The sequence below is a fragment of the Lepidothrix coronata genome, unplaced genomic scaffold (genome assembly GCF_001604755.1).
Source record: "Lepidothrix coronata isolate B3197 unplaced genomic scaffold, Lepidothrix_coronata-1.0 Scaffold3, whole genome shotgun sequence".
In the NCBI taxonomy this organism is placed as follows: Eukaryota; Metazoa; Chordata; class Aves; order Passeriformes; family Pipridae; genus Lepidothrix; species Lepidothrix coronata.
In genome coordinates this window covers 9,909,020-9,933,916 of record NW_016690183.1, presented here as the reverse complement: position 1 = coordinate 9,933,916, position 24,897 = coordinate 9,909,020, and the positions used below count along the sequence as shown (strand labels likewise).

General features: G+C 40.7%; 1 protein-coding gene across 1 annotated transcript; it reads right to left on the bottom strand.

Moving 5' to 3' along the window:
* Positions 1-1,803: 1,803 nt before the first annotated feature.
* CRTAP (cartilage associated protein) lies at positions 1,804-23,962 on the bottom strand. The gene is made up of 7 exons (XM_017823723.1): positions 23,395-23,962; positions 19,749-19,898; positions 18,953-19,124; positions 16,443-16,571; positions 14,825-14,970; positions 12,358-12,441; positions 1,804-2,505 (listed from the first exon to the last, which is right to left on the bottom strand). Exons 1-7 carry the CDS (start codon positions 23,845-23,847, stop codon positions 2,446-2,448), a joined length of 1,194 nt encoding a protein of 397 aa, XP_017679212.1. The 5' UTR covers positions 23,848-23,962; the 3' UTR covers positions 1,804-2,445.
* Between the last annotated feature and the right edge of the window lie 935 nt (positions 23,963-24,897).

Sequence of the window (24,897 nt, the reverse complement as noted above, 5' to 3'; positions counted from 1 at the left end):
TGGCAGTGTTTTACCACATACTTTGCTCTTTAAAAAAAGATAATAGTAATCCTGGACAATTAGTGCTCAAAAAGGGAATGGAGTTTTTTAACTGGAGAGAAATAATTCTGGGTGGCAAAAACAAAGAGATCCTGGAACTTACTTTCTGTGATCTTGTACCTACTGCAGCCTATGCTACTTGCTTCACCAACAGGCAAAACATGATTAGAAGCTTTATGCACCCACGTTATTTCCACATAAGATGTACAGTTTTGGAAATCCTCAGGCTCAGGAACTTGAATTACAAGCACTGCTCTTGGAAGTCTTTCAGGTTTTGCGTTGCAATCCCTGTGGGCAGCACACAAGAGTTAGGGCATCACAGAAACAAACCGCCAGGCAACAGCCAGTGCTTGGCAGAGCTCTGAAGTCGGCTTGGTAAATGGCAATAGGAAAAAAGTAAACTAAAAATGCTATAAAACAAAGGCAGTCTAGATGGATACGTCCACCTCCAACCAGCTCCGTGCCCTTTAACAGTGGGATTTCTGGATTTGAAAGCCAGAGTATCAAAGATGATGCTATTTCGGTATATGGTCTTAAGATCAATCGTTGAGTTCCTGAGGAGGAAATCTGGAGTTGTCTATGAAGGCTGGGAAGCAGAAGGACAAATGAGGACTCCAGAGCAGTAACCTCTCCCTTGAGCGTATATACACACACCTCCAACACGAGAAAACAAAGTATAAATTGAAGAAACTACCCCAGCAGGGTATTACATGTAATTCATGACGTGAAGTGATCGTTTACAATCAGCTGCTTTTAAGTTTTAAAAGCAAAGTTCATTTCTTACACAAAATTACAATAAATGGAGTGACAATATTGTGTGGAACAAAAACCATAATGAAATCTGATACACACTCTGCCTGTTCAAGGCACACAGCAAGCCGGATTCTGGCCTCATTACCAAAAGTGGAGCTGGGCAAATGTCCTAAAGTTAAAAGGCTCTTGATAGATTTTCATTTTGAGAATAAAACAATCTGCCCATCAAATTCAGTGGATTAGTTGTGATTTATACTAAAGCAGCTAAAAAAGCCAATCTGATCTTCCAAACATCTTTTACATGCAACTTCAAATGTTTCATTGCTGTCACAGGCTGGCAGATGCTGAAATCCGATCCCATGGATTCCCCTTCTTATGCCCTGTAGACACTCAATAGCATAGACTACTATGGCATATATAAGTTATAACAGCAATAACTCAGCAAGGTAGTTTAGATCATGCTTTGCCTTTTTAAAAACTTAACACAGATTTTAGCTGGGCAATTCACTTCCATTCAGCTGGATAACAGTTCAGTCGTAAGAGCGCTGAATGCTTGCCTGCCCTTGATGTAAGTGGGATGAAACCACTTGCAGGACTTGATCCTTGAAAACGAAAGAGGAAAGCAAAGGATGAAATCCTGGATCCTCCTCTGAGGTCAAGGGGATTTCTGCTCTTCAGTACACTTATCTACCAACCCACTACTCCTCTCTAGCACACTCTTTTGGGCCTTCAAAGTATTTCTGTTTTGGATTCTGCCATACAGCTAATAATAAAAACTACAGGAATTCACATATAAATATTTTTCAAGATTCCATTTCAAATCACTGCAGTTTCCACATGTACTTACTTTTGGATGAAAATTATGCAGACAGTCCCACCAGACTGAAAAAAACCAAGCAAACTGTTTTCTTCAGAAGAGAATACAAAATACATCAATTACCAATATTTCATAGGTTGGCCCCACCTCACACAAGGACCACAGGTTGTTTCAACAGAAAGAGTAAGAACAACTGGTAGGAAGAAGAAATTATTTTATTTTTAATTGCACATCATGGAATTTAATTCAGTTTTTAAAAAAGATCAAAACTGCTTTCAAAATTCTTTAAGCAATTTTTACAAGATCACTAGCTGTGCTTTGTTAATTACCTTATTTCAGCTAGTTAAATGGATCTTAACATCTTTCAGGTGCACTGGGATTCATTACCACTTTATTCATCATCATATAAAAAGACATATATAAATAATAGAACACATAGGTCAGAAAGAGGAACTGTTATGTCTTCCTTGGTTCATAATCTGACAAAAGTTCTTCAGAATTTAGCTGTAGTGCTACAACTTAGTAGAACAGCACTGAAATGAGGAAACTTAGTGTTATCCCAGAAAATACAAATAGTCTGTTTTGTTGTTTGTGTAAAGGAAAGAAAGTTCGAGAGGCAAACTCATATGCACCAATTCTGCATAGTGAAAAGCCATGCTCACGGAAGAGTCAGTGCAGCATGGAAGTAACCTTTCAGGAGTGGATTTTGGGACACAAAGTGGAGCTTAAAGAAGCACCTTTGAGGTATATCTAACTGGAACTACAGGTGACCAAAAATAGTAAGGAGCAATGGTGAGTCTTCACTTTCGTAAAGCACTTTGTGATGATTTCACTCATCAGGATTCCTTCTTTTCATCCACTTCTAACAGCTCATCAAGGAATTCCACAACTTCACCCTAGAAGGCATTAAATTTAACAGAAACAAGTTAACTTTCTACTGCAAAACTGGTGGGAAATTTTTGCTATTTTAATCAAAACATAAACTGTAATAATATGTGTCCAAATATTTTTAACACCCTTCATGTAGATACAAGCCTATTAAAGGCAAGTAAATGGCCCGTACAGGAGTAACACAAGTACTTGCAGGGACACACAGACTTAAAAGAAGGAAATGTTACACTTTACAGTAAATCCTATTGTACTTTTTCAGGTACTTAAATAGACAATGAAATCCTCAAACTTAGAGAGGAATAAATGTTTAAAGCACCTGTTAAATCAGGAAATTGTTAAAATACCATAAAATATTAAAGAATTTTAGAAAGCTTCAAAATTCAAACTGATAGTGTTTTGTAGAACCATAACTTTGACGATATATTTGTCTGCTCTAACCGTTTATTTCCCGTAACACCCTTCCACACACACCTTTTCAATTTTCAACCCCAGATCTTCACATGTCATGACTCAATGCAGCAAAAACGTGAAGAACCAGAGATAATAGAATGTTTTTCATACTGGAAACACATACACTGGGTTTAGAGTCAGCCCAGGAAATACTGCATTTACAAGCTCCACTCTGCTAATACAGGGTACCAACGCAACATAAATTTCCTTTATTTAAACTACTCCTAACATAGTTATATGTTATATTTTGCCACAGCAAAATGTCTTCTCACAGTCAAGCCTGAGTATTTTGGGATGATACAGCCCCACTGGCTGGAACTTACAGTCTTGTCAACTAAGCTACAGTAACTGAGCTAAAACCTGTTGCAATCATTTACAGCCCAGTGTAACACCTTCAGTGCTGAAAACCAAGTAGTCAACAGCAAATGTGCAGCAACCTCTCAAACTACTCAAAACTGACTGTAGCAGCCCATCTGCTGGCACACTCAGAAATACCAGAAACACGGCCAGAGATGGGAGATTCTGTGGGAACGTCTGCGCATATTTGCACTTTTTGGTACAACTCAAAAGCTGAGCTGTACGAGAGATGTGGATGCTCAAAATTACATTTCCAACCTTTTATTCTAAGAACTACAATCTTCTGATAACCTCTTAATTTCACTACATTTTCCTTAAACTTTTCTACCTTTCCTTCTTGACATGTTCTAAAAGGGTCTTAAGATGTCATTTAGTGTTTTTCCGAAACAAATTGGCACTTTCTGACAGAAAAAATAGTCTGCTGGAAAATCTGATCAGCTCTTACTCACTCTCATGTTTAAATTAATAAGAATTTATAGCAGTTATGTTGAAAGCAAGTCATCTTCGCATGGATGCTCATTCTCCCTCTTCCCTTCACGACCCATTTCAAGTCTTTGTGAACTGTATTATGCTTCTGACTCTGCTTAATGAAACTGCAAACAGTATTTTACAATCCTAATTAAATTTTAAGCACATTTTTGCCTAGAAAGATATTCCTTAGAAAGACAGCCTCTTCCAGACACATACATTTTGAGAGGCAAAATTTTACAATTTTCTATTCTGCTGAGGAAAGGCTGTTAAAACCTCTGTCACTGAAAACAGTACAATTAAATAGAGATTTTTGGCTATTTTTAATACAATAACAGTATTATGGATATTGTAACTAAAAAGCACTAACATCATATTTTTCAGAAGTGTGATCAGTGAGGAGATAAATAATGAGAACCAAGCAAGCAAAAATAAAAGTTGGAGAAAAGCTGGCTGAAATAGCTGCTGCTCTTGTTCCCTGCTTCACAGTTCCATCTCAAAAGACCACTGAGTTTTTCCAACTATGAAGCAGCATTAGCAAGTCCTGAAGGATGGCAATTTATTGTGCTTTGGATTTGTTCAAAAGATTTAAGCATCCAATTCAGTAAAACACAAGAAAAAAATGCCAACACTTTCGTATTCCCTACTTGTCTTTCTGGTTGCAAGAAATCTGGTTCCTGCAATTGGAAAACAGGAATTCAACGTTTCTGCATGTTTTCCTTTGTTAGAAGAATTTTGATTGCCTAAGTAGTGCAGTCGAAGGAGGAACTCAATACCCCTTCACAAATGCACATGAAAAGTAGCCTCTGGGTCCAGTAGTTACTACACAAGCAGTTGGAAGATACAGAAACAGAACACAGAGGACTTCAGGTCAAGTTTTATAGCACAGGTCCTAAACCTGTGGGCATTCGGGTGCCTCTTGAAGGACTGCAGACAGGCAGGTGCCACTAAACTCTGAACAGTTACGAGCCCGGGAATCCAGCTGTCTACTACAGGGGTCCCAGATCTAACTCAAGCTGATTCTTTTACACCTCAGGATCATACTTCAATGAAAGAAAAACAGATATGAAAAAGGATTTATCTCCTCTGTCTACCTGCAAAGACAACCTTCAAACGGTTAAGAATCTGAGAAGGAGGGTGAATGGAATAAACATCTTACTGGATGACCCAGAATTAAACATGAGGAAGACACGGAGATTTCAATACTACACCTTTGGTACTCAACCATATGGGAACTTAATTCGATTCATATTACTGTTGCACACTCATCAGTAAGGATATTTCGGAAGACACAGGAGATACAAACAGAATTCAAATTTTTTACTTCTGGTATGTTTTCAAATTTAGAAACATATGAAAATATATGAAATATAGAAATCCATGGTTCAAATGGAAAAGGATATTTAAAAGCAACAATATTTGGGAAAAAAGACTGATACCTGAAATCTCTGGTGCCTGAAACTGAGCTCTAAAGGAAAGCTTCACAGAAGCTGTTGCAGTCTAACTGGGCGTACTGAGAAGTAACAAAGTTTGAAATATGGCAAAAATATAAAAAAAGTTGCTGAAACAATATACATACATAAAATATGCTGCAATGCAACTGAATAATTGCCTGGATGTTGGTTATTCTTGAAAAGAAAACACTTAAAGAAAACCAAAACCTGCACTTAAAATATTTTTGCCTGTGCCTTCGTAATCAGAATGTAAAACATGTGCAAGTTGTCCATAGACCAGTTGGCAGCCTAACGAAAAAGCGATAAGGCTGCCTCAGAAGAGCTGATCACATTGTCACATTGGCAGCTGGGACCAGACTGATCACTGTCCTTGTCCCATCAGTGCTCACTTGACACCAGGCGTTCAGTATGACTAAAGTCAGTAAATACTTCACAGGTGTTCATTCTAGGGAAAAAGCCTTCTGCCTGCTCACATCTAGTAACTTCCTGCTGGCCTGCATATCTGGAGTATGAAATGAGTCTTCGATACTATCTAGCCCTTCAGCATGACAGAGTTCCTCATGTTATTTGGTACACTCTTTAGCTCCTTCCTGCCCTTACAGAAAGAACATCAAATTTTACATGCAAAATCAGCTGGAAACCCATAATCCTTTCCCCTGCCAGCTACTATAGGGGACAACAGCCACCCACCTCTAATGCAGGTTACATAAATATGCTGCTCAAACATGGTGCTGATGCAAATCATGGGTGAGCAACATATGGCCCAAAGCATGATGCAGCTGTTCGGCTGATAGTTAGGAAATCAGTATGTGGGGTCTGACTAAGCTCAGGGAAGAGAACAGTTTGCTGCCAGGCCAGTACATGCCTGATAATTAGGCAGCCAACAATAGGGAAATACACGCACGCGGGCTGCCTCGTCAGCTGCAGCAAAACAGGTCCTCTTTGGCTGGCCCTTGGTCAACAGTTGCTGCCTCCAGGTTTGCGCTGGAGGCCAGGTACCTGCTGCAGGTTCAGCAGCTCTGTGGTACCCCACAACCTCCCTCCCTGTGCTACCAACCTCTTCCCTCTCCAGGGACAGTCAGTGGAAAGTGGGACTGACAGAGCAAGGATGTATGGTAAAAAGATGGAACAGACATAGCCTGAAATATGGGAGGTGTGATATTGAACAGAAAAGGAGAATGTTTCCAAACTAGTGTGAATGGTTCAAAGAATCAGAGAAGCTTATCTGACCAACTGGAGCCTCTAATTATCTGTCATATATGCAATTTGAGCATCCTTGGCTTAGATTAACAACTCAACAGAGGCACTGGACAGAATGAACAAGTTTCGTGGCACAGTAATTAATTCAAGAAGGTTTCACAGAGGATATGTGAATAAGTGGACTATAATAAAAATTAATTTTAAAACAGAGTTCTTGGTTAATTCTGAATAAGCTAACCCAGGCTATTGAGATTGGGGCACTATTATAAGTGAAGCTAGAGCAGTTGGAAAAAAAAAAAAGGCCTAAAAAAGAGAAGAATGCAAAACTCCCCACCTAGTACCTGAACCTGAATGTCCAAGACCAAGGTACATATTGGGCCAGGCCATTCCTTATGCAATGTTAAATACTGCATTCACACACAAAAACCACAACCTTTTAGAAGAAACATCTGTACTTTGGAGACTCCTAGCCAGCTATTAAAATAAACAGCAAAGAAGAAAAGCTACCAATACATGGCTCAGTTATGGCACACTTGAGACCGATGGTCCAGCACCAACTTTTCTTTCAACAGCAGCATTTAAAACCAGCAGCCAGCAGCAGCATCTGCATTGCTCACTGACAGACCCAGACACTTTACCATTCCTTGCAAAGACTAAGCATTGCCGTCTGCAAATGCATATATATTAATCATTCACAGGTCCTTGCCTCCACCTACAATCTTGTTCTGTCCTTTCTTGGTGTGGACCGGAAAAGTTACAGGAAAAAATAACCCATACTTTCTATGCAAATCTGCTGATGGCCTTTTCTGTATGCACTGCAGTGGGATAGCCTGTTGTTCAGGGAAGCAACAGAGAATATAAAAAAGATAGTGTACTAGAATGAATTAAGATCTATAGAAAAATATTATTCTGGACGTGCTTTTATGTGTGATTACCAGTGAATGGATAAGAAACGGCCTTTATTCTAACTCATCCAACAAACCAAGCCTTAAGAGACAATACGCAGAGCAAGAAGAACTGGCTGGATCTTTGTTTCCTTATAATCTATGACCTAGAAGGAAAATATTTATCCCACATAAATGTTCCCCAGTTGTCCTTCACAACAAAAATTCAAATTTTGCTAAAGTTTGAAGATCTTAATGATTGGAAACTTGTTTAACAGTGAGACCAACAGATTTGATTTCCTTATGTACTGGGTGTAGGTGGCCAGGTTATGGTAGTTGGAAGGGTTGCACAAGTGGTCTCTGTGAGGAGAGGTCAAGGGTGCCCTATAACTAATGAGTAATTATCCTGTAATTGCTCTAGTAACTAATTTGAGGTACTAACGGGAGTAGCCACAAGGAGTTGTTACGAAAACCAGTGGATTTCATTCTAGAACAATTAATTATCTTGCAAGAGTGAAGAAAAAGGTTTGATATGAACAACTGTGGAGGATTTGACTCCATGAACCTGATAGAGCCAGCAAGTATACCCCACACAGCTCACTGGCCAGCAACATTTTGAAGGGGGAAAACGTTATATCAGGGTAACAGTAAGGCATGTGTCAATGAGTGACTCAGCCTGAAAGGTTTATTCAGCCTTCAACCAAGAGAAAGTTCCTTGATCTAACCTTCAGTTAAAACATGAGAGTTCAACTATAACCACCGCAAAGCCCTACCAGAACCTCCATGAGCTGTACAGACCAGTCTGGACACTCTTTGCATTCTAGCAGGGGAAAAAAAAAGAAAATCCCTCAATTTCTTGTGCAGAAAAATTATTTGGTCCTTAACTTGTTTATTTTGCAGATACTTAGTCCACAGTATGACCCACTCTCACATGCTTTTAGGGCTTTTTTTTTCAATATTAAGAGAGCTTAGTTGTTTTTTACATGTATGTTATCTAGTTTCTCAAATATTTTTCCATTTCATTTTAATGATATATTCTGAACACTTAATTGTTCTTTTCCAATATACCATGAGGGATTACAGTACATTGCAGTTATTACAATAGTATTTTACAGTAAATCAATAAATATGTTTTCCTTTTAACGTATTTATAATGCCTATAAAACATGAGTCAACTCAGTTTCAGAGCAACTTCAACATTGCTCCGACTGCACTGAAAACAAGCCTTCTAGTGGCTTTGTTTCTGAGCTCTACTTATGCTCTCTTGCCTGCTTTATGCTACACAGAGAGCCTAAAGAAGGTCTGAGCAGCAGAAATTCCTCCTAATGCCAGTACCTGCAACTTGGGCACATACTGCCACTTAAGCCCAACTATGCTGGCAGCTTCCCATGGTAGGTCGTTTAAATGGAAGGAAGAACATCTTTGACTAAGACACACATCCAGTGGTGCAGAAGCAAGAGGAGAAAGCAGGAAGGTCATGGAGAGCCAGCCACATGGGAAGAACCTCCACTGCGAAATCATGATGGGAAAAAAAAATCTCTTTTTCTTTCTTCTTTGAGGAAGCATATGTTGAACAGGGACCATAAGACTGCCAGTTAGCTGCCAACTCTCTCTGAAACAGCTGCCACCAGCTCTTCTCAGCATAGCAGTGCTAGTGCAGCTTTTTGAGGTCACAGGCAGGGCAGGGTTTACATGTCTGGACTTGCTGTATAACTTGCACACTTGTATAAATCATTTGAACATACGCAAAGAGGGAGTCAATAAAGCTGGAAATACATTGTTAGCAATTCCCAAACAGAAAAATAGGCTGAATTCAGATTTACTATCAGTAGTCCACTGGGCCCTTGTGCTTTGATGCTATTCCATATGTCCTCTTTCCACCAGTCACATAAGTTCAATACTTATTCTTTTTTGCATCACACTTAGGAATGGAGTATTCTAGTTTCAGCCATTATTCAAGTGGACACAGACATAATATACAAATAAAAAGAACAAGATGCCAAAAAAAGTGGGTCAAAGCTGCCAACATCTTTTCACCTACTGATTAAGTACTGAAAGAAAAATCACCTTGTAGGATCATCCCAGCCAAATACTTGTGGTTCTTATGTAACTCAGAACAGCTAAGTAGCTATCCCCCCGAAAAAAATTCCTCAAGAACACTGATTTTATGTGCCAAAAACATGTCTCATACAATTAGTGTAGTGCTGAAGTTATATCTACACTAGCTGAGTGTCTGGCTCTTAATGGCATTTCAGTTTGCTATTTAAATCTGCAATACTAGGAGTTGTATCCATGACAGCCTTTATGCATTACACATCTGAATAGAAATCAAAAAGCTCATCTATCCATGGTCAACTAAGATGACAACACCATAACGTTCTTTTAACTTCCCTGTGGAAAACTGCGAGGATATTTAAGAATAATTACTTTTTCTTAAAAGTAATTTGTAGGTAGTTGGCGCTAATATTCTCTGTCACCTCTTCTGTGTTAAATGTTTGAATTAGAGTTTTTCATTTCCTTGTAGAAAAACATTAATAAAGTAAGAGGAGTAGGACAGTATTTCTTGTAGTAACATATGCAAAAATCATTACTGCCTGTTCCAGCCTCTGCAATTACTGCTATGTATTACAGAAGAAGTCAAATGTTCTCACTCGCTTTGCTAATGGTATATAGAAAGACACATGGATGACCTGAGATACAGGAGCACTGAGAAGTCTGAATAAAATGCAATTCTCCATTTGAAAATAATGACATTCACATGAAGAAGATATCTCTTGCCACATCAATCCTTTCACTTCAGTCAAGGAAAAAAGAATTTTTTTTTCTGCAGATTATCTTACGGGCTTGTTGGCCCACAAGCAACTTCACAGACAGCAAACATGGACCCTAGAAACTCACAGAAGTTATGGCCTGTGGCCCAAGAAGCACATGGTTTAAATAAACAGAGTGCACTTCCAAGAGAGGTTGCCTCCATCCTTAACAATTTTTAATAAAGTTTTTACTGTAATGCCTTATCTGGGTTTTTCATCAGTTTTCAACATTCCTATGGAACAAGCTTTTCTATCTGTGCCAGAAGAAATATTAGAAAAAAGAAAAATTTCAGTTACACTACCAGGTCCTGTCCATAGAGCAGAAACTGCAAGGTAGCAGTTTTACCTTTGTGCTATTCCTGCTCTGTCTGGAATCCCTGGAAGGCTCCGGCAGCCAAAGACAAGTTCGGGTAGCCAGGGATTTATGAGTTCACTACCAAAAGCCAGAGCCAAGCCAGAGGCATGGACAGCCTCCATCCCTCTCAGGTTCTTCAGCCCTAGCAAGGGAGGGTACAGAAGCCCTTCAGCTTTCCCCCTGGAGAAGAGAATGGTAACTTTCCTAATGCGATGAGAGTGTGAGGAAGGGATATCTGTGACATGACCAGGCCCAGTAATTTTGGTTGTTTAACCCAAACATATAATCCAGTGTAATGTGACTTCCTTGTCAGTTCCTCAAAAGTTTAACTGATATTTTCACTGCACCTCCCTCTTGGAGACTGCAAGGTCATTTGTAATTGCCCTGATGAAAGGGGCTACGGGAATGAATGCCAGCAAATGAATGTTTGTTTCCTCTATACATAGTCCTTGAGGCTGAAGATTATTTCTATAAACTCTCCTAGTAACAACATATGGGGAAAGTACTCACAAAGGACTGTCTTCCCTTCCTTAATTACTCATCCCCATGTTTTGAAGCAACAGGTATGAGAGAAGGAAAAAAGTGACAAATAAGTTTATGCCTGACATAAGAAAACCTTATGGGCAACAGTACAAACCAATAAAGGAATATAAAAAGTGCTCAAGTATTTCACACTGATGAAAATCCATACCAACTAGTCCTCATCTAAGTTTAACCTTTAAATAAGCTTATTAAACTGTCTTTCAGGGCATTTTATCACAATGGAAAGTCTTCCTAAAGTTTGGTAACCTTGCAACGGAATTTTACACAGAGTTGCTTTCAGGTCATGAGAATACTGAAGGCAGTGCAGACACTACTTCTCCACTATAAAATATTATCTCTCCCTATGTGATGGATAACATAAAAATTGCAAAGGTGCTTTCATTTTTTAACATAAACCATCTTTGCCTTTTCTAACTAGAAGAGCCATCAGCAGTGCACATTATAGGCATCCTTGACCCATGCCATAGCTGAGCACAGCTGTTTCTTTGCCAATGCCAGCAACAAACACTTCCATCATTTGAAGATTTTTTTAAACCTCTAAATGAAAGTTCCCAAAACCAAAGCAAACAGCAATCCAAAGCCTTCCACAATTTATCCTTTAATTTCAGCTGTGGGAGACAAAGAAATGCCCTTTCAACAATTTAACTACTTTTCTTGCACCCCTCCCCCCCCAAAAAAAATCCATTTTACATATTTCCAGTGTAAATAGTAGTCATTATATGTTATTTGACCATGATTTCTAACCATTTAAGAAGCAAGATCGAGTGACCAAAATGTTACTGAGCAGAATAAAATAACAGGTAACAAGACTTCCTTTGGACAAAAATTACAATTTAGGTGGTTACTTCTGGACAAAATTATAAGGATCTCTAATATAATTTAAACAATATTTTAGGAAAAAAAACCCACACAAAACCCCAAACTAACAACAACAACAACAATAAACCCCCCCCCAAAAAAGCAAACAAAAAAACCCAAAAACAAAACAAAAAATCCCCACACCCAAACCTAGAAAAACATTTGGTTTAAAAATACATACCACTTCTCTGCCCCCTGGTGTTACAGCTTGCAAAGTAGACTTTCTTTCTTTCTGTGGGCTCAGTGCATTATATTTGCCCTTATGTTAATTATGGCAATGTTTTTTAAAATTGTATGTTATGTTCTTTGGGTTCATTCTTACATTCTACTTACAAAACTAAAAATTTGTTGTAAATTGGTCGCAGTTACAAGAAGATTTTTCTGTATTAGTTAAATCTTGGGATTACATCTATGTATCATTTTCACTTTAATGTGACTGCTGTTTTTTTGACCATGATTTCATTTATATAAAACTCACCTCATCATCATCCATCAGATGTTCCTTCGCAAAGTCATACATTTCCAGCTGAAGTGTGGTTATTTTGTGGTATCGAACTGCCTCCTATCAAAAAAACCCCAAAATTTCTATGTCACTTTAGGGTAGCAAGACAGGAGAGCATCATTACACATCACCTCAAACTATTCCAGTAAAATCAGACCCGGCCTTAGTAGAAGGCAGATCCCAGGAGGGGTTTATAGTGTTTGAGAAAGGGAACAGCAAAACAGCAAGTGGTGTATCCAAACTCTTCTGTGGATCTTCGTAAGCACAGTCTCCATCAATCGGAGAAGAGCAAAGAACTCTCCTCCTTCTCACGTTTCAAAGCATTGGTAAGTCTGAGAATAAGGAATAAGACTGCCAGAGCTGAGTAGCAGCATGCACCTGCATTCCAGTGGGCTTTGGACATGAGAAAGCCTCTGCCTCCCTGTGTGCTGGCATATGGCAGCAGGCAGTTCTGGGAAAAATAGACACTAAGCCATTTTGCATGATAATGACTCACCACCCCAGCCTGAGTCTGGACTAGTAAAATTCTGCAAGGTCACTCACCTGTCCCTCCTCACTTCCCAGCTGTTTGCCTGGACCACAGAGTGTAGCTCAGTCACATATTCTCATATTTGTGAACATCAACTGTAATCTGCTTTGACTACCTTTTGGGGAGGAAAACAGGAGACTCCCTCTTTCACAAGAACATCTTGTGACATTAGATTAGTGCCAGAGATAAATCCTGCTGTCACCCCATTACCGCTTTGAAAATAAACCAGAGGCATTATGGTTTTCATGGCAAGTGATTAGGACAGCAAGCAGCTCCTGTTCATAGTTACATAGATCAAAGTACAAGAAAATACAGCTGTGTCCATTTAGTATTTTGTACTTAAAAATCAAATTATCTGTAGTCCCCAGCTACAGAAGTTATCAATGAAACATTCAGAATTCATGTGTAGGGCCCTTGTTCTGTCCTCTCTGCACATGTATGCCAAATCTATCTGCAGTTTGCAGTTTCAAACTGTTGCTACCCCTCACTCCCACCACCATCAAACATTGTCTCCAATATGGCTATGAAACACAGTTCTGTTCCCAAAAGCAGTGACAAAGGAGCGGTTCCTTTCCCCTGTGAGCTCAGACTTGCTGCTGCTGCCTTCTGAAAGAACCAAATGCATTTTTGCTGCCTTCTGTCTCAGCTGGTCCTGCAGGGCAGGCCTGGGTTTCCAGCGCGCCGATAAGGCATGCTGCAGGTAACAGCTATCCACAAACAAACCCCACCTAACTCAAATGGAGTGGTATTTTTGACTTGAGCAGGCTGGCCTGAGAGGTAGAAAGTGTAATTATGAAATCAGTGCAAGCTATAAGAGGAATAAATGCACTGCTTTGCATAAGGTCAGTCACCTGAGCACTGCACAGATACACTGGGTTTAATGCCATATTAAGAAACAAGGGCCTTTGGGCCAGCAAAGGTCTTGGTGACTGAGATGTCTGAAGAAGCAACATGGAAAAGGCAACTGGAATGTTATCCTCCAGGATGTCTGCTGTTGCCACAGCTGGGTTAACTTAAATGATTCTTCCACAGGGAAGTCATGCCCTAAGAGAAGGCACCAAATTTAATTTGTGGAACATGTATCGCTAATGACTAACCAGTTGTACAGTTTATATGACTGATGCCTAAGGAATCACTCAGGTGTCACAAAGCAGCTAATTCAGTGACATGACATAAATCCTGGTAACAAGAAATGACAGAAAATCAAATTTGATGTCACAGTCCAGGCTGTAAATTTTCCTTGGACATGGAAATATATGGACAGCATAGAAATCCATTTTTAGAGTAGTTTTTCAAAGCCAGATCACAATCATTGCTGCATGGACTCATGTTTACTGTGGGTTCTTTGCAGCAAGTATTCTAATTTAGATAATTAGATGCAATATAGTCCTGAGCCTTTTTCCATCCTCATCCACCCAACTATGTTCTAAATGGAGTAAGTGGAAAGTGAGTTTAGCTGGAGTTACCATATCCAGACACATTCCAATGCCCACAGAACCTGAAATAACAAGCGGGTGGGCAACTACATGTTGGCAGATAATGATTCACAAAAGCCTGAACGTTACTCAGAGATTTCATCAGGAGATTTCAGGGGGCAGCTGCCTTATTTATAGAGGTACATAAAGATATAAATATGCATAAGTGACAGAGAAATACCAGTGTGAATTTCTTTGTCATCATATTATATTATATCCTATTGTAGCATATTTCAACAGAAAGGGAAGAACTATAATGACATTCACTGTTTACATGACACACTACATCTCTGTGCACAACTCTCTATATGGTTTTCACAAAACAGTATGTGTCTAACTCTAGAACCAACAGATAACCTCCATTTTCCCAACCTCTTACCCACTGAGTTTCAGAGAAATATTTAAATTGTCTAGAAGGCATTTTAGATAATTCACCTACCGATCTGGGCTGAAAATCCTCTTCTTTAAGTCCCCATTTGTCTTTATGGTACTGGTAATACACCATGTTCTGTTTCATTACTTCATCTTTCTCATCAAACAGAAGGTAACTAGCAGCACAAGAAGCTGCATTCTTCATGTCATTCACTAATTATTAAACACACACACACAAAAATCCAGATAAGATAAATGAACAAATTCCTACTAATATCTAAGTTCTGAAAAACTCAGATGGAAACAGAACTCATATTCTACCTCCCCACCAGTTGCATAGAAAAAAAACCTGCTTCCCAGAAAAAATATGCTATATTAGTGTCCTGAAACAGGTAAGGTCATGATTCAAAAATGGGGACTCGGCTCTGATGGTTTTCTAAGAAAATCCTAATAAAACGTTCCTCCCAGGTATCCCAGTATCAGCCCACAGCTTAGTGATATGCACTGGGGCACTTATTAAAAAAACCAAACACTTTCCCACTTCTTTGTACTAGAACTGACAAAGAGGGAAGAGTCAATGTGTAAAATGTGTAGTCAAACAACATAAGCAGAAGTCATTAATGGCCTGATACTACATGGTTGACGTGTCTTCTCTTCGATGTTGGAGCCTGCAGGAATAGCTGTAAAAGCTACAGTGCAAGTAGCTCCTGAAGAAACCACAAAATTCATTAAATGATTTACCTATCAAATATGTAGTCACTGAGAACCAGATACTATGATTTCTGTTAAGTGGTCCCTTCTTTCTTCAAAACCCATTTAGGCCCATTCTAACAGGATTATAAGAATCCACTAGGAAAAAGCAAATAGTATGGAATACTCTGTAGGTTTGTCTGTGGAAGAAATTCTGAATAGTAAATTGAAAATTGAGTATTTATTCAATAGAATAAATTTGTTATGTTAAATGTGTTTCTTTGAAGTTACAAATCTTTAGTTTCTCTAACTGAATGAATTAGAAGTTTAAGGAAAAATGTATTGTTAGAGCTATACAATTCAGTCACTTAACAACTACAGGGGTTTGACAGCTTAACCACTATGGCTTTCTTGGCACAAACCATAGGTTTTTGTACACAGGTGTACAAAATGGGTCTGTGCCATTCCAGATGTTCCAATGTATAGTAAGTGGCCGACATTGTTTACCCTAATATGTTATGAGTTACTTCAAAAAGGCATCTAAAACATAAAATACATATAATGAACATTTTTCATTTATATGAAGATTTAACATTTATATGAAACTATGAAAAGCGTTAGCAATTTGTGTTGGCAGTAGGTATCATATACAGAACGAAGGGCAGTGATGGATCAGATCACACTTACTCTGTAACTGCCTCATCTTTCCAACACAGACCATGCATAACTTAAAACAGAGGGTCCTGCAATGTATTTTTTCGTAGACAATTTTATGAGCGCAGGCTCAACATAGAACATTTTGTGTCCTGTGTCTGTTAACTACAGTAATACAGGAAGAAAAAGGTACCAGGAAACTCAGTTTCTGTCCTGGAACAGGTTAAAATGCAGGTTCTAGAGGCCACTATTTACATTCTAAAGCATTGTAACTAGAGTTATGAATGGAATCTGTCTCACATCACCCCAATGTTATTTAAGCACAATAAATCACTACTTACATTTATAATACGCAAACTGCAAGTAATGGTACATGGTGGCCACAAACTTTTCAACAACAAAGCCTCCTATAACGGGTGTCAGATTACTCTCACACTGCACTTTGCATGCAAGGACTTCAATATAATGATCTAGAAGGAAGAAAACGACAACACAGGATATGGGTAGCATGTTGTTATAGTCCCTCCCATTTGCTACTCATTAAAATTTGGCCTTATGATGCTCTCCTGAGTCCTGTGCACCTGGAACTTGCTGCTTGGAAGTACTGAGAACCTACAACTCCATTTGAAGTACATATCAAGTAATGGTAATCAGTCCTTCCATAAAAATCCGCACAGTCGACTTTAAACATATCAAAGCTGGAATTTCAGAGAACTGAGCAGTTAGGTTTCACTGACACCTACAGACAGCTTGTGGCAGTGGATTTTACAGTGTTACAGAGTATTGCATTATTTCCTAACTATAAACTTAACAGTGCTTTCTTTTATTTTTTTACATTTTGCAATCCTTTGCATTTTCATGAAATTATTGCACGGATAAGGTCCACGTGCTGCTGAGTACAACTGTGTGACAGAGATACACAGCAGGTGATTGCAAAATAAACCTCCAGAGATGGCCACATATTGTGCCTGCAGTTTGGATGTTCTAAAAGAGAAGAAAAAGGAGAATATGCCACTCACCACAGAACGACTTTCAGCCAGGAATGTTTAAGTTCACAAGCTTACCCAGCCTAAAAAAGCTTGCTATAATGCAATAGGACTACAGGTGATTTTATCTTCAAGGAAATACATTTCAAGAAACCTTCCAACAAAGAGTATCAAACATTTTCAGGATATATCACATTTGGCTACAACACAGAAAAGAAGTATTTTAAAGTCTTAGTTTACGTGTTAGCCATATTAGGCAGGTGAAAGCAAGTTAGATAAGCTTGTGCAGCAAGTCTCTAACCAAGACAAAAGAACACTTTTCAACCCTGAGAACTCCTAGAATGAAGAACACTGAAGCTAACTAAATGTAACTGGCCACATGAAATTACCAGACTCATCTTCTACAAGAGCAGTGGAATCTCCAGGCACAGTAGGGCTCAATTCCAGCCAGCACTTAAAGCCAGAGACTCAAGTCCCTCAGTGAAACAATCCCATGCAATGAGGACAGCTGGCTTCCAAACATAACTCATTGCTCAAGGATACATACCTAGTATAAGCCCCAAATAATTCTGGTTAAGCCTTATTGTTACATCTGCTTTCTGCAGTAAAAACCTCAGAGGCAGAATATTTCTCCCTGTAGCAAGAGCACAGTTCAGCCCAGGCAGTGTAAGTAAATTTGAACGTTCTCATCTCAAGAGCAAAATACTGAAATGCACATACATGGTCATGATGACATCATGCAGTAACTCCTACCTTTCCTTCCCATCACTACTGCTGGGAATTGTCCTTCCCTTCCAGGGAGTAAGAGGAAGGATGACAGCAAGTGCCAGTCACAGCTGAGCATGGACGCTGTACTCTTTACAGTGGCTTGGGAGTTGACCTGATGCCAGAGCTCTGACCAACTGGGAAACAAAGTCTGTGTTTCTTGCTTTACTGCCTGTGATTTCACCTTTGCTCCTTATTTGCTGTGCTAAGCACCTGCCTGCTTTGCCCAATAGTAAATCAGGGCTTGAGGCCTGCAATAGCTATTCCATGTCAGCTGTACTGGTGGATATCAGCTGCACACCGTGAGAAACTGGAGCTGCTCATGTATAAACATATTTCATGAAAATTTCCCCTCTCCAACACATATTATGGCTTTAGGACAAAAAGTTGGGCTGGTTTTCCTTATGGCAACTTAAAAACAGGAAAAATGTAAGAGAATTTCTAAGTTTATTGAGAAAACTCGCATGTGTTCTCCACACAAATACTGTCAACAACGCTGAGCCCAGAGCACTGGAGAAATTACTTGTTTCTTTTGCTGCCAAAGAGCATAGGGGATGTATATGTGCCATTTTGACAATAATAAAAAAAGTTTATTTCCCTTTTACTCTGCAAAGCAATGGATTTTTTTTTTAAGCTACACACGAAAAATAGATGTTATCTACTAGTAAAACTCTAATGTAGGAAGGATGAAAAACAGACAAAAGAAAGAACATACAGATCACTGGACCTACACAAATCCCCAAAGCCAACTTCAAAGGCAGGTTAACAACCGAGCCTCAAAGGCAACCAAACCGATACTGAAAGGGTGGCCAAGAGACCTGTCTGGGTTAACCATTGCTACCTGGATGGGGCAGTTATTATCACTTAAAAATCCATGTTATTCTGACACAGAACTTCCATGTTAATACAAGTACTCTGTTCTGATTTCCTGATAGCCCTCATTTATGTTACTAAAAAGAACAAAAACATAAACCAGAATTCAAGCAGTTTACAGTGAATCTAATAAAATCCTATTGGCCCAAACTCAGGAACAGGACCTGGGTAGTCAATCCTACGGACAAATTGAAATGTACTTTCCTTTCTGTCTCCTAACCACTCACCTGCAATGGAAAGATAGAAGTCTTTAAAGTCTGTGATCTCTCGGGAGCCTTCACAGGCTGCAATACAGTCATCATAGGCTTTGAAGAAATCAGGAAGAGCCAGTTCCATGTCCGAGATGGATGTTCTCCAGTTGTCACCATTATACGCTCTCACAGCCCTGACAAAGAGATTCTGAAAAAATGACAGGAATGAAAACCAGCAGTAACTGATCTGTAGGAAGCAGTGTGTAAATTCAAATGCAGTAAATGATGTCTTGGCATTTCTGGATGACTACATAAGCTATTCTCCAGGTAAGATAAGGACAACAAATTCAGATGACTAATGGATTTTATCAGGTATTTTCTAGAGAACAGAGTATGTAATTCCATTTCTGATCAAAAGAAAAGCCTGCAGGACAGAAGTAACAGTGTGAATCTAAAGCATGGGTTGTGACAGAGATTTTCAATGGAATCTTAACACGAAATGTCTGAGTTATTTTAAACTGTGCTGCTACAGCACTCGTGAATTTGAAAAACTATGCACCTGCTTAGCTCCAGTAGTGATATGCATGTAGTAGCTTTCAGGTATGCCACTGTCTGTGATTTACTGTGACCCATTTATGGAACAATGAAGTGCAGGACAGGTGCGAATTACTGAATGCTTCAAGAAGGCAGAATGGAGGTGACTGAGATGACAGAAAGAGGGAAAGGAGAGTAAGAATTGACAACACATAAGCAAATGAGATCCCCAAATCTCACCCAGTAAGTGGAATAATAGAACAGTTCCAAAAGACCAAACTCTGAATAAAAAGCCTACCTCATAAGGCTTTATCTCCAAGTCTTTAATATGCTCCTCAGCATCAGGTATGCTCTTATAGTAGGCCATATTTCTTTGCATCATTTCATCATCTGGATGCTTCAGAAGAAATGTGTGAGCTGCTGCAATAGCTTTTGGAAGATTATTAGCCTAAATAGGGATAGGGAGAAGAGGAAGGAGTTAAAAAAGGTTAATTGGGAAAAAAACCAAAACAGTTCAAAAGTTCCCAGTTTTTGTAAATGACTTTCCTATAGTCTCTATAGTCACAAACTTACTTATACTGAAAACATAGTCTCAACAGGTACAATCATACAGTAAAACTGGTATAATTCTTCTCAGTTTTACTCCTAGCTTCATCACCATGAACAATTTTTTTCGTTTTATTGTTGCAGATAGCACAGATGATGGTTGTAAGTCAAAGAAATTAGGGGTTTTTCCCTTCTCCCTCCCCTGTTCATAAAGCTGACATGTTGCTCCTGTGTGAGATTAATCTCAGCAAGTACTAATGCCAACCTATGGATATTGGGCAGGAGTCATCGCTGACCATGTTTACATGGTGTTTATGTCACTTATTTGCCTAGTAGCACAAAGGACAATATTAAAATAATACATCTTCCTGGTGGTGTTATGAAGTTAAGAGCAAACTGCAGAGACTTGCTCAATAATTGTGTCCTAATGTACTATGTGATTTTCTGTACTCATTTTTAAACTAACTTTAATCTCAACTGGATATACTTTCTGAAGTATACATTTCTCACTTGTAAATGCATGTACCAAACATGTAAGTATTTCTGTGTGACTGCACTTATGGGGTTTTTATTTTATACATACACATATATTTTCATAAATTATATAGTACATAGGCACATATTTAGGAAGAGTGAGAGAGAAAGCAAAAGTCTTGGGTATTTGTAAAATGTTAAAACCTTTTTTCTAAGCCAAGATCCACATCAACCCATTCAGTGTATTGATGTGTAGCTGATACTGAGCTCCACCTCACATCTGAAATAGCCTTGGGCAGTGTATGTTTAAAACCGTAAGGAGGAGTCACAGGCACGTATGCACACACACTCTTCCGTTTGCATCCATAAAAGGTATCCCTTCATTTCAGGAAGAAACCCAAGAGACAACTGCACTGAAGAAAGACTACAACCCACCCATGGCTGCTGTGCCGCTACGAGTGTCCCAGTGCTGGAACACTGCCAGCTGCCCTTCCTGGTTGTCCCAAAAGTACATGCTTCCAGTCAGCCCAGATGGTGCTAAACACAAAGGGAAATCTCAGCTGAACTTTCGTCAAATGCCTGATTTCTTTTGTGCTGTATGCTGTGATCCTGTTTCTTTGGCAGGCTGACAGGTCTCATTTTTACTTAGTTCATAATTCACTCTTGGTTTCAATTTTCACCTCTTAAAAATAAAATAAAAAAAGGTTTTGTAGAAACACATTCCTAAGTGAACTCAGTGGCTCTGAGAAAGCTCCCTCCAGAGGAGCAAGCAGCAGCACAGAAACATCTATTCCAAGAATCTTAAGACGTGGCAGAATTTCACTCTGCAATCCACCTGAATAAACACACGGTCACTCCAAAAAACGACATAAAGCGTTTCCCTCCCGCTTCTTCCTATACTATAAATGCTGTTGGGGAGGGGTGGAGGGGTGGGGGAAGGGACATTCCTTTTTCAGAAGCCCCCAGCCAGGAAAAAGTCCTTTGGATGCAGCAGTTTGTAGGTCCCAAAGGCCCATTCAGAACTCCCCAAGTAATAAGGGCTCAGAGCTGGATTACAATCCAATATGAAAGACAATTAAAGGCAAAGACATCAAACTACGCTGTTCAAACCTACTGCAAACGTGATTGAAAAACAGTTTAAAGAAAGAGGGAGGGATTCCTCCAATTTCCCTCTCACACTCCTGTCTGTCAGTTACTTGACTGTATTAGAAATGGTAAGCAGCACTGCTCTTTGCTGTGATTGCAAACTTTGCAAACATTGCAAACTTTGTATGTACCACAAGAGGGGAACTGATAGTTAAATTAAGACAAGAAAAGGAAACATTTGTGGTGATGTAATTTTCGTATCCTTATATGGCTTTGAGAATTTGAGGAATGCCTGCCCTCTCAGTAATTCAAAAGAAACCTTTGGTACCTTTTGTTTAGCGTGTGCAGAGGCTTTAATGCATCAAGTTAAGCTTTTTTGTACGGTCTTAGGGATGGCTTTCAATGCACAGAATGACACCGGTGTGATGCCGTGCATGTGAATACTGTTCTGGTTTTATAAGAACACATTTCCCCGCATCTGTTTGGAAAAAGTGCTGAGAAAACAGAACTTCTAAAAACAGGACACAGCAACAGTTCAGATCTGTGCTTCCAAGTGGCAATCTCAAAAAGAATGCACAGGCAAACAACCCTATATAATATATACTGGGATATGCTGGGAGTGAATCCCTAAAAGAGAAAACAATCTTAGAGCTCAGCTTGTTTTCTCCTCCCCCCCCCCCAGATGCTGCGTTCATTTGAAGTGTGAGTAACTGCAATATCTGAGGGGATGGCAGAAGGGATGGACCTTGATACAGAGAACAGAAGATGAAGATGAAGATAAGAAAGGAGAAAGTAATCAATTAGATCCTGGACAGATGACAAGAAGCTAGAAAAATAGGATGAAATTTGTTAAGGGAGGTATGTGTCCCCAGTCTTGGTTGACCCAAGAGTAAAAGGTAAATACCATTCCAGGGCTAGCATTAGTGTCCCACTTCAGCAGCCAGTTTTTCCTTCATTCCTTCCCATGGCTGCAACAAAACTGGAGTTTTGCAGGCATCAGGCTATCTGCAAGGCTGGGGGCTGCTGCACTTGAAAGAACTGGACCAGATGTGAGCAAGTGGAGAAGGTGGCCACGCTGAGGGACAGGAAGTAGCGAAGAGCGCTTGCAGTAGCAGAGCTGTGACATGAAGAGTCTGAAAAAGGTTCCAGAGAAGATTAGAAAGTAAGGCAGATGGAAAGATGAGGAACAGGGATGGGAGTGACACAGCTACAGGACACAGAGGCGGGTTTCCGTGGCCAGATGTCAGGGAAGAACTGGAAGGGTTGATCTAGGGGACATGCTGGATGAGCGGTGGAAAACTGGTGAAGAGCAAGCTGGATGGCAGGTAGCAGGGAAAAAGACAAGGAACATGCTGATCCCACTGTCAGTTACATGAGCTGAGTGGGTGGAAGGGACTGAAAGGCTTGTCAAGGAGAAGACGATGAAGTGTACGCTGGGCAGCCTGGTGGGGGCAAGGACTGGGGGCCTGACCAGGGAGCAAGGGAGAAATGGAGGTGAGGTGGATTACAACTGGCAGCTAAACTGATGTGAAGGAAGCAATGAGGAATGAGGCTATGGCCCAGAGAAACCTACTCCGAGGGCCAGGCAAGAGGTCGGCATGAGCGGTGGCTTTTCCAGAATTGAGTGCACAAGGCACTTGCATCCATCGAGGCCGTGCTGGGACACGCCACGTGAAGAGACACACCATTCCGTCCCCCTCCACCACGACAGTGACAGGCCTGGAGAGAGACTCTGGGGAGGAGAGGCTGGGACGGAGGCGGGGGGGTGGGGAGCGGAGGCAGGGCAGGGAGATGGGAGGGGAGAGGAGGAGGGATGAAGGAGGGAGGGGGGTCCTCACCTTGAAGTAGGCGAACTGCAGGTACTTGTAGGGCTCGCGGCGCTGGAAGTCTTCCAGGAGGTCGCGGCCGGGCTGTGCCTGTCGGAAGGCGGGCAGCCCCTGCTTGCAGCGCCGCAGGCACTGCGCCCGCCGAAGCACCCCGGCCAGGAGCCGCAGCTCCACCAGCGCCGCCCCGGCTCCCGAGGATGCGGGGGACGCGGGCGGCGGCTGCCCGGCGGCGCTGCAGTTGCGGTGGCAGAACGCCTCGCTGTCGCGCAGCAGGCGGTAGAGCCGCATGCTGACCTCCAGGTAGCTGACGCTCTCGGGCCAGTTCTCCGTGCTGTACTGGTCCAGCCCGTAGCGGTAGGCCGACTCCAGCGGCATCAGCTCGTCCCGTGGGAAGCTGCGGAAGCTGTAGCGCTCATACTGCGCCCCGGCCGCCGCCAGCAGAGCCGCCAGCGCCGCCACCCACATGGCTGCGACACCGCCACCGCCCGCACGGCAACACGTCGCCGCCGCGGGGAGAGCGGAGCGGAGAGAAGGGAAGGGAGAGACGGCCCCGGGACCGGGGTGGAGGAAGGGGAAACGCGGAGTGGCCCGGGGGGAGGGCGGGGAGAGGCGATGTCGGGGAGGGAGCGCGGACGGGAGGCGGTGCCGAGCGGAGCTGGGCAGCGGCTCCTGCGCCCCCGCTGGTGCTCCAGTGGAGCGGGAGCTCTACCAGCAGCAGTCAGCTCTGAAAGGCAACTGTCTTGTTAATGTGTTTCTGGTGTCTTTTAAATTTTTTTTTTCCTTATGTATTTTTCCAGTGTCCCTGACAGTTAGTGTGGGTTTTTTTTTGTTTTGGGTTTGGGGTTTTTTTTCGGTTTTTGTTGTTGGTTTTTTTTGGATTGGTTGGTTGGTTGGTTTTTTTCATCCACAATTTAGGAGGTTTGTTTGAAAAATGTATGTTCTAAAACAATCTTTTGCACCCTTCAATTTTTGTGTGTGTGTGTTTATCTACAGAACTTATGAACAAATGCATAGGTTCATGCATTCATACTGTGATGAAGAGTGATGACTGTCGGAATACTCCTGGGCTACTACTGCTCTGCACGTTATTTCTCTTGAAACTGGAATTTCAGATACAGTGCTAGAAGATCTTGCAGAATTATAAGTATTATTTCTGCCTCTTGTTGCTTTTTGATGTTTGGTTTCCTGAGAAAAAATAATGCAAAAGATCTACAAGGAAAGTGATTTTACATTTTTTAAATACTTGCCAGCTGACTGGTTTATACTTTGGATGTGAGCTACAGAGGGGGATCTATTCAGAACAGCCATGTCATGGAGCAGCTGTTGCATGATTTATACTTGTCATCGCGTTCTCAATTCATAGGCTTAATTTTTCATGGATTATGCATTGAACTTTCCAGTAGTTTGTTTGCTCTTACATTTCCCTAAGGTTTAGACAAAAATTTAAAAAGTTACCAGCCTTAAGGATGAGTATTTCTTACTTTATCATGTCATGTTGCTGTTGGAAACCTCTTT

Coding starts and splice junctions, on each gene's coding strand:
- CRTAP (XM_017823723.1), bottom strand. CDS start 23,847: ATGTGGGTGGCGGCGCTGGCGGCTCTGCTGGCGGCGGCCGGGGCGCAG. Junction 19,125..19,748: donor TGGAGATAAAGCCTTATGAG/GTAGGCTTTTTA, acceptor TCATTTTTTCAG/AATCTCTTTGTCAGGGCTGT. Junction 2,506..12,357: donor ATCTGATGGATGATGATGAG/GTGAGTTTTATA, acceptor AATGCCTTCTAG/GGTGAAGTTGTGGAATTCCT.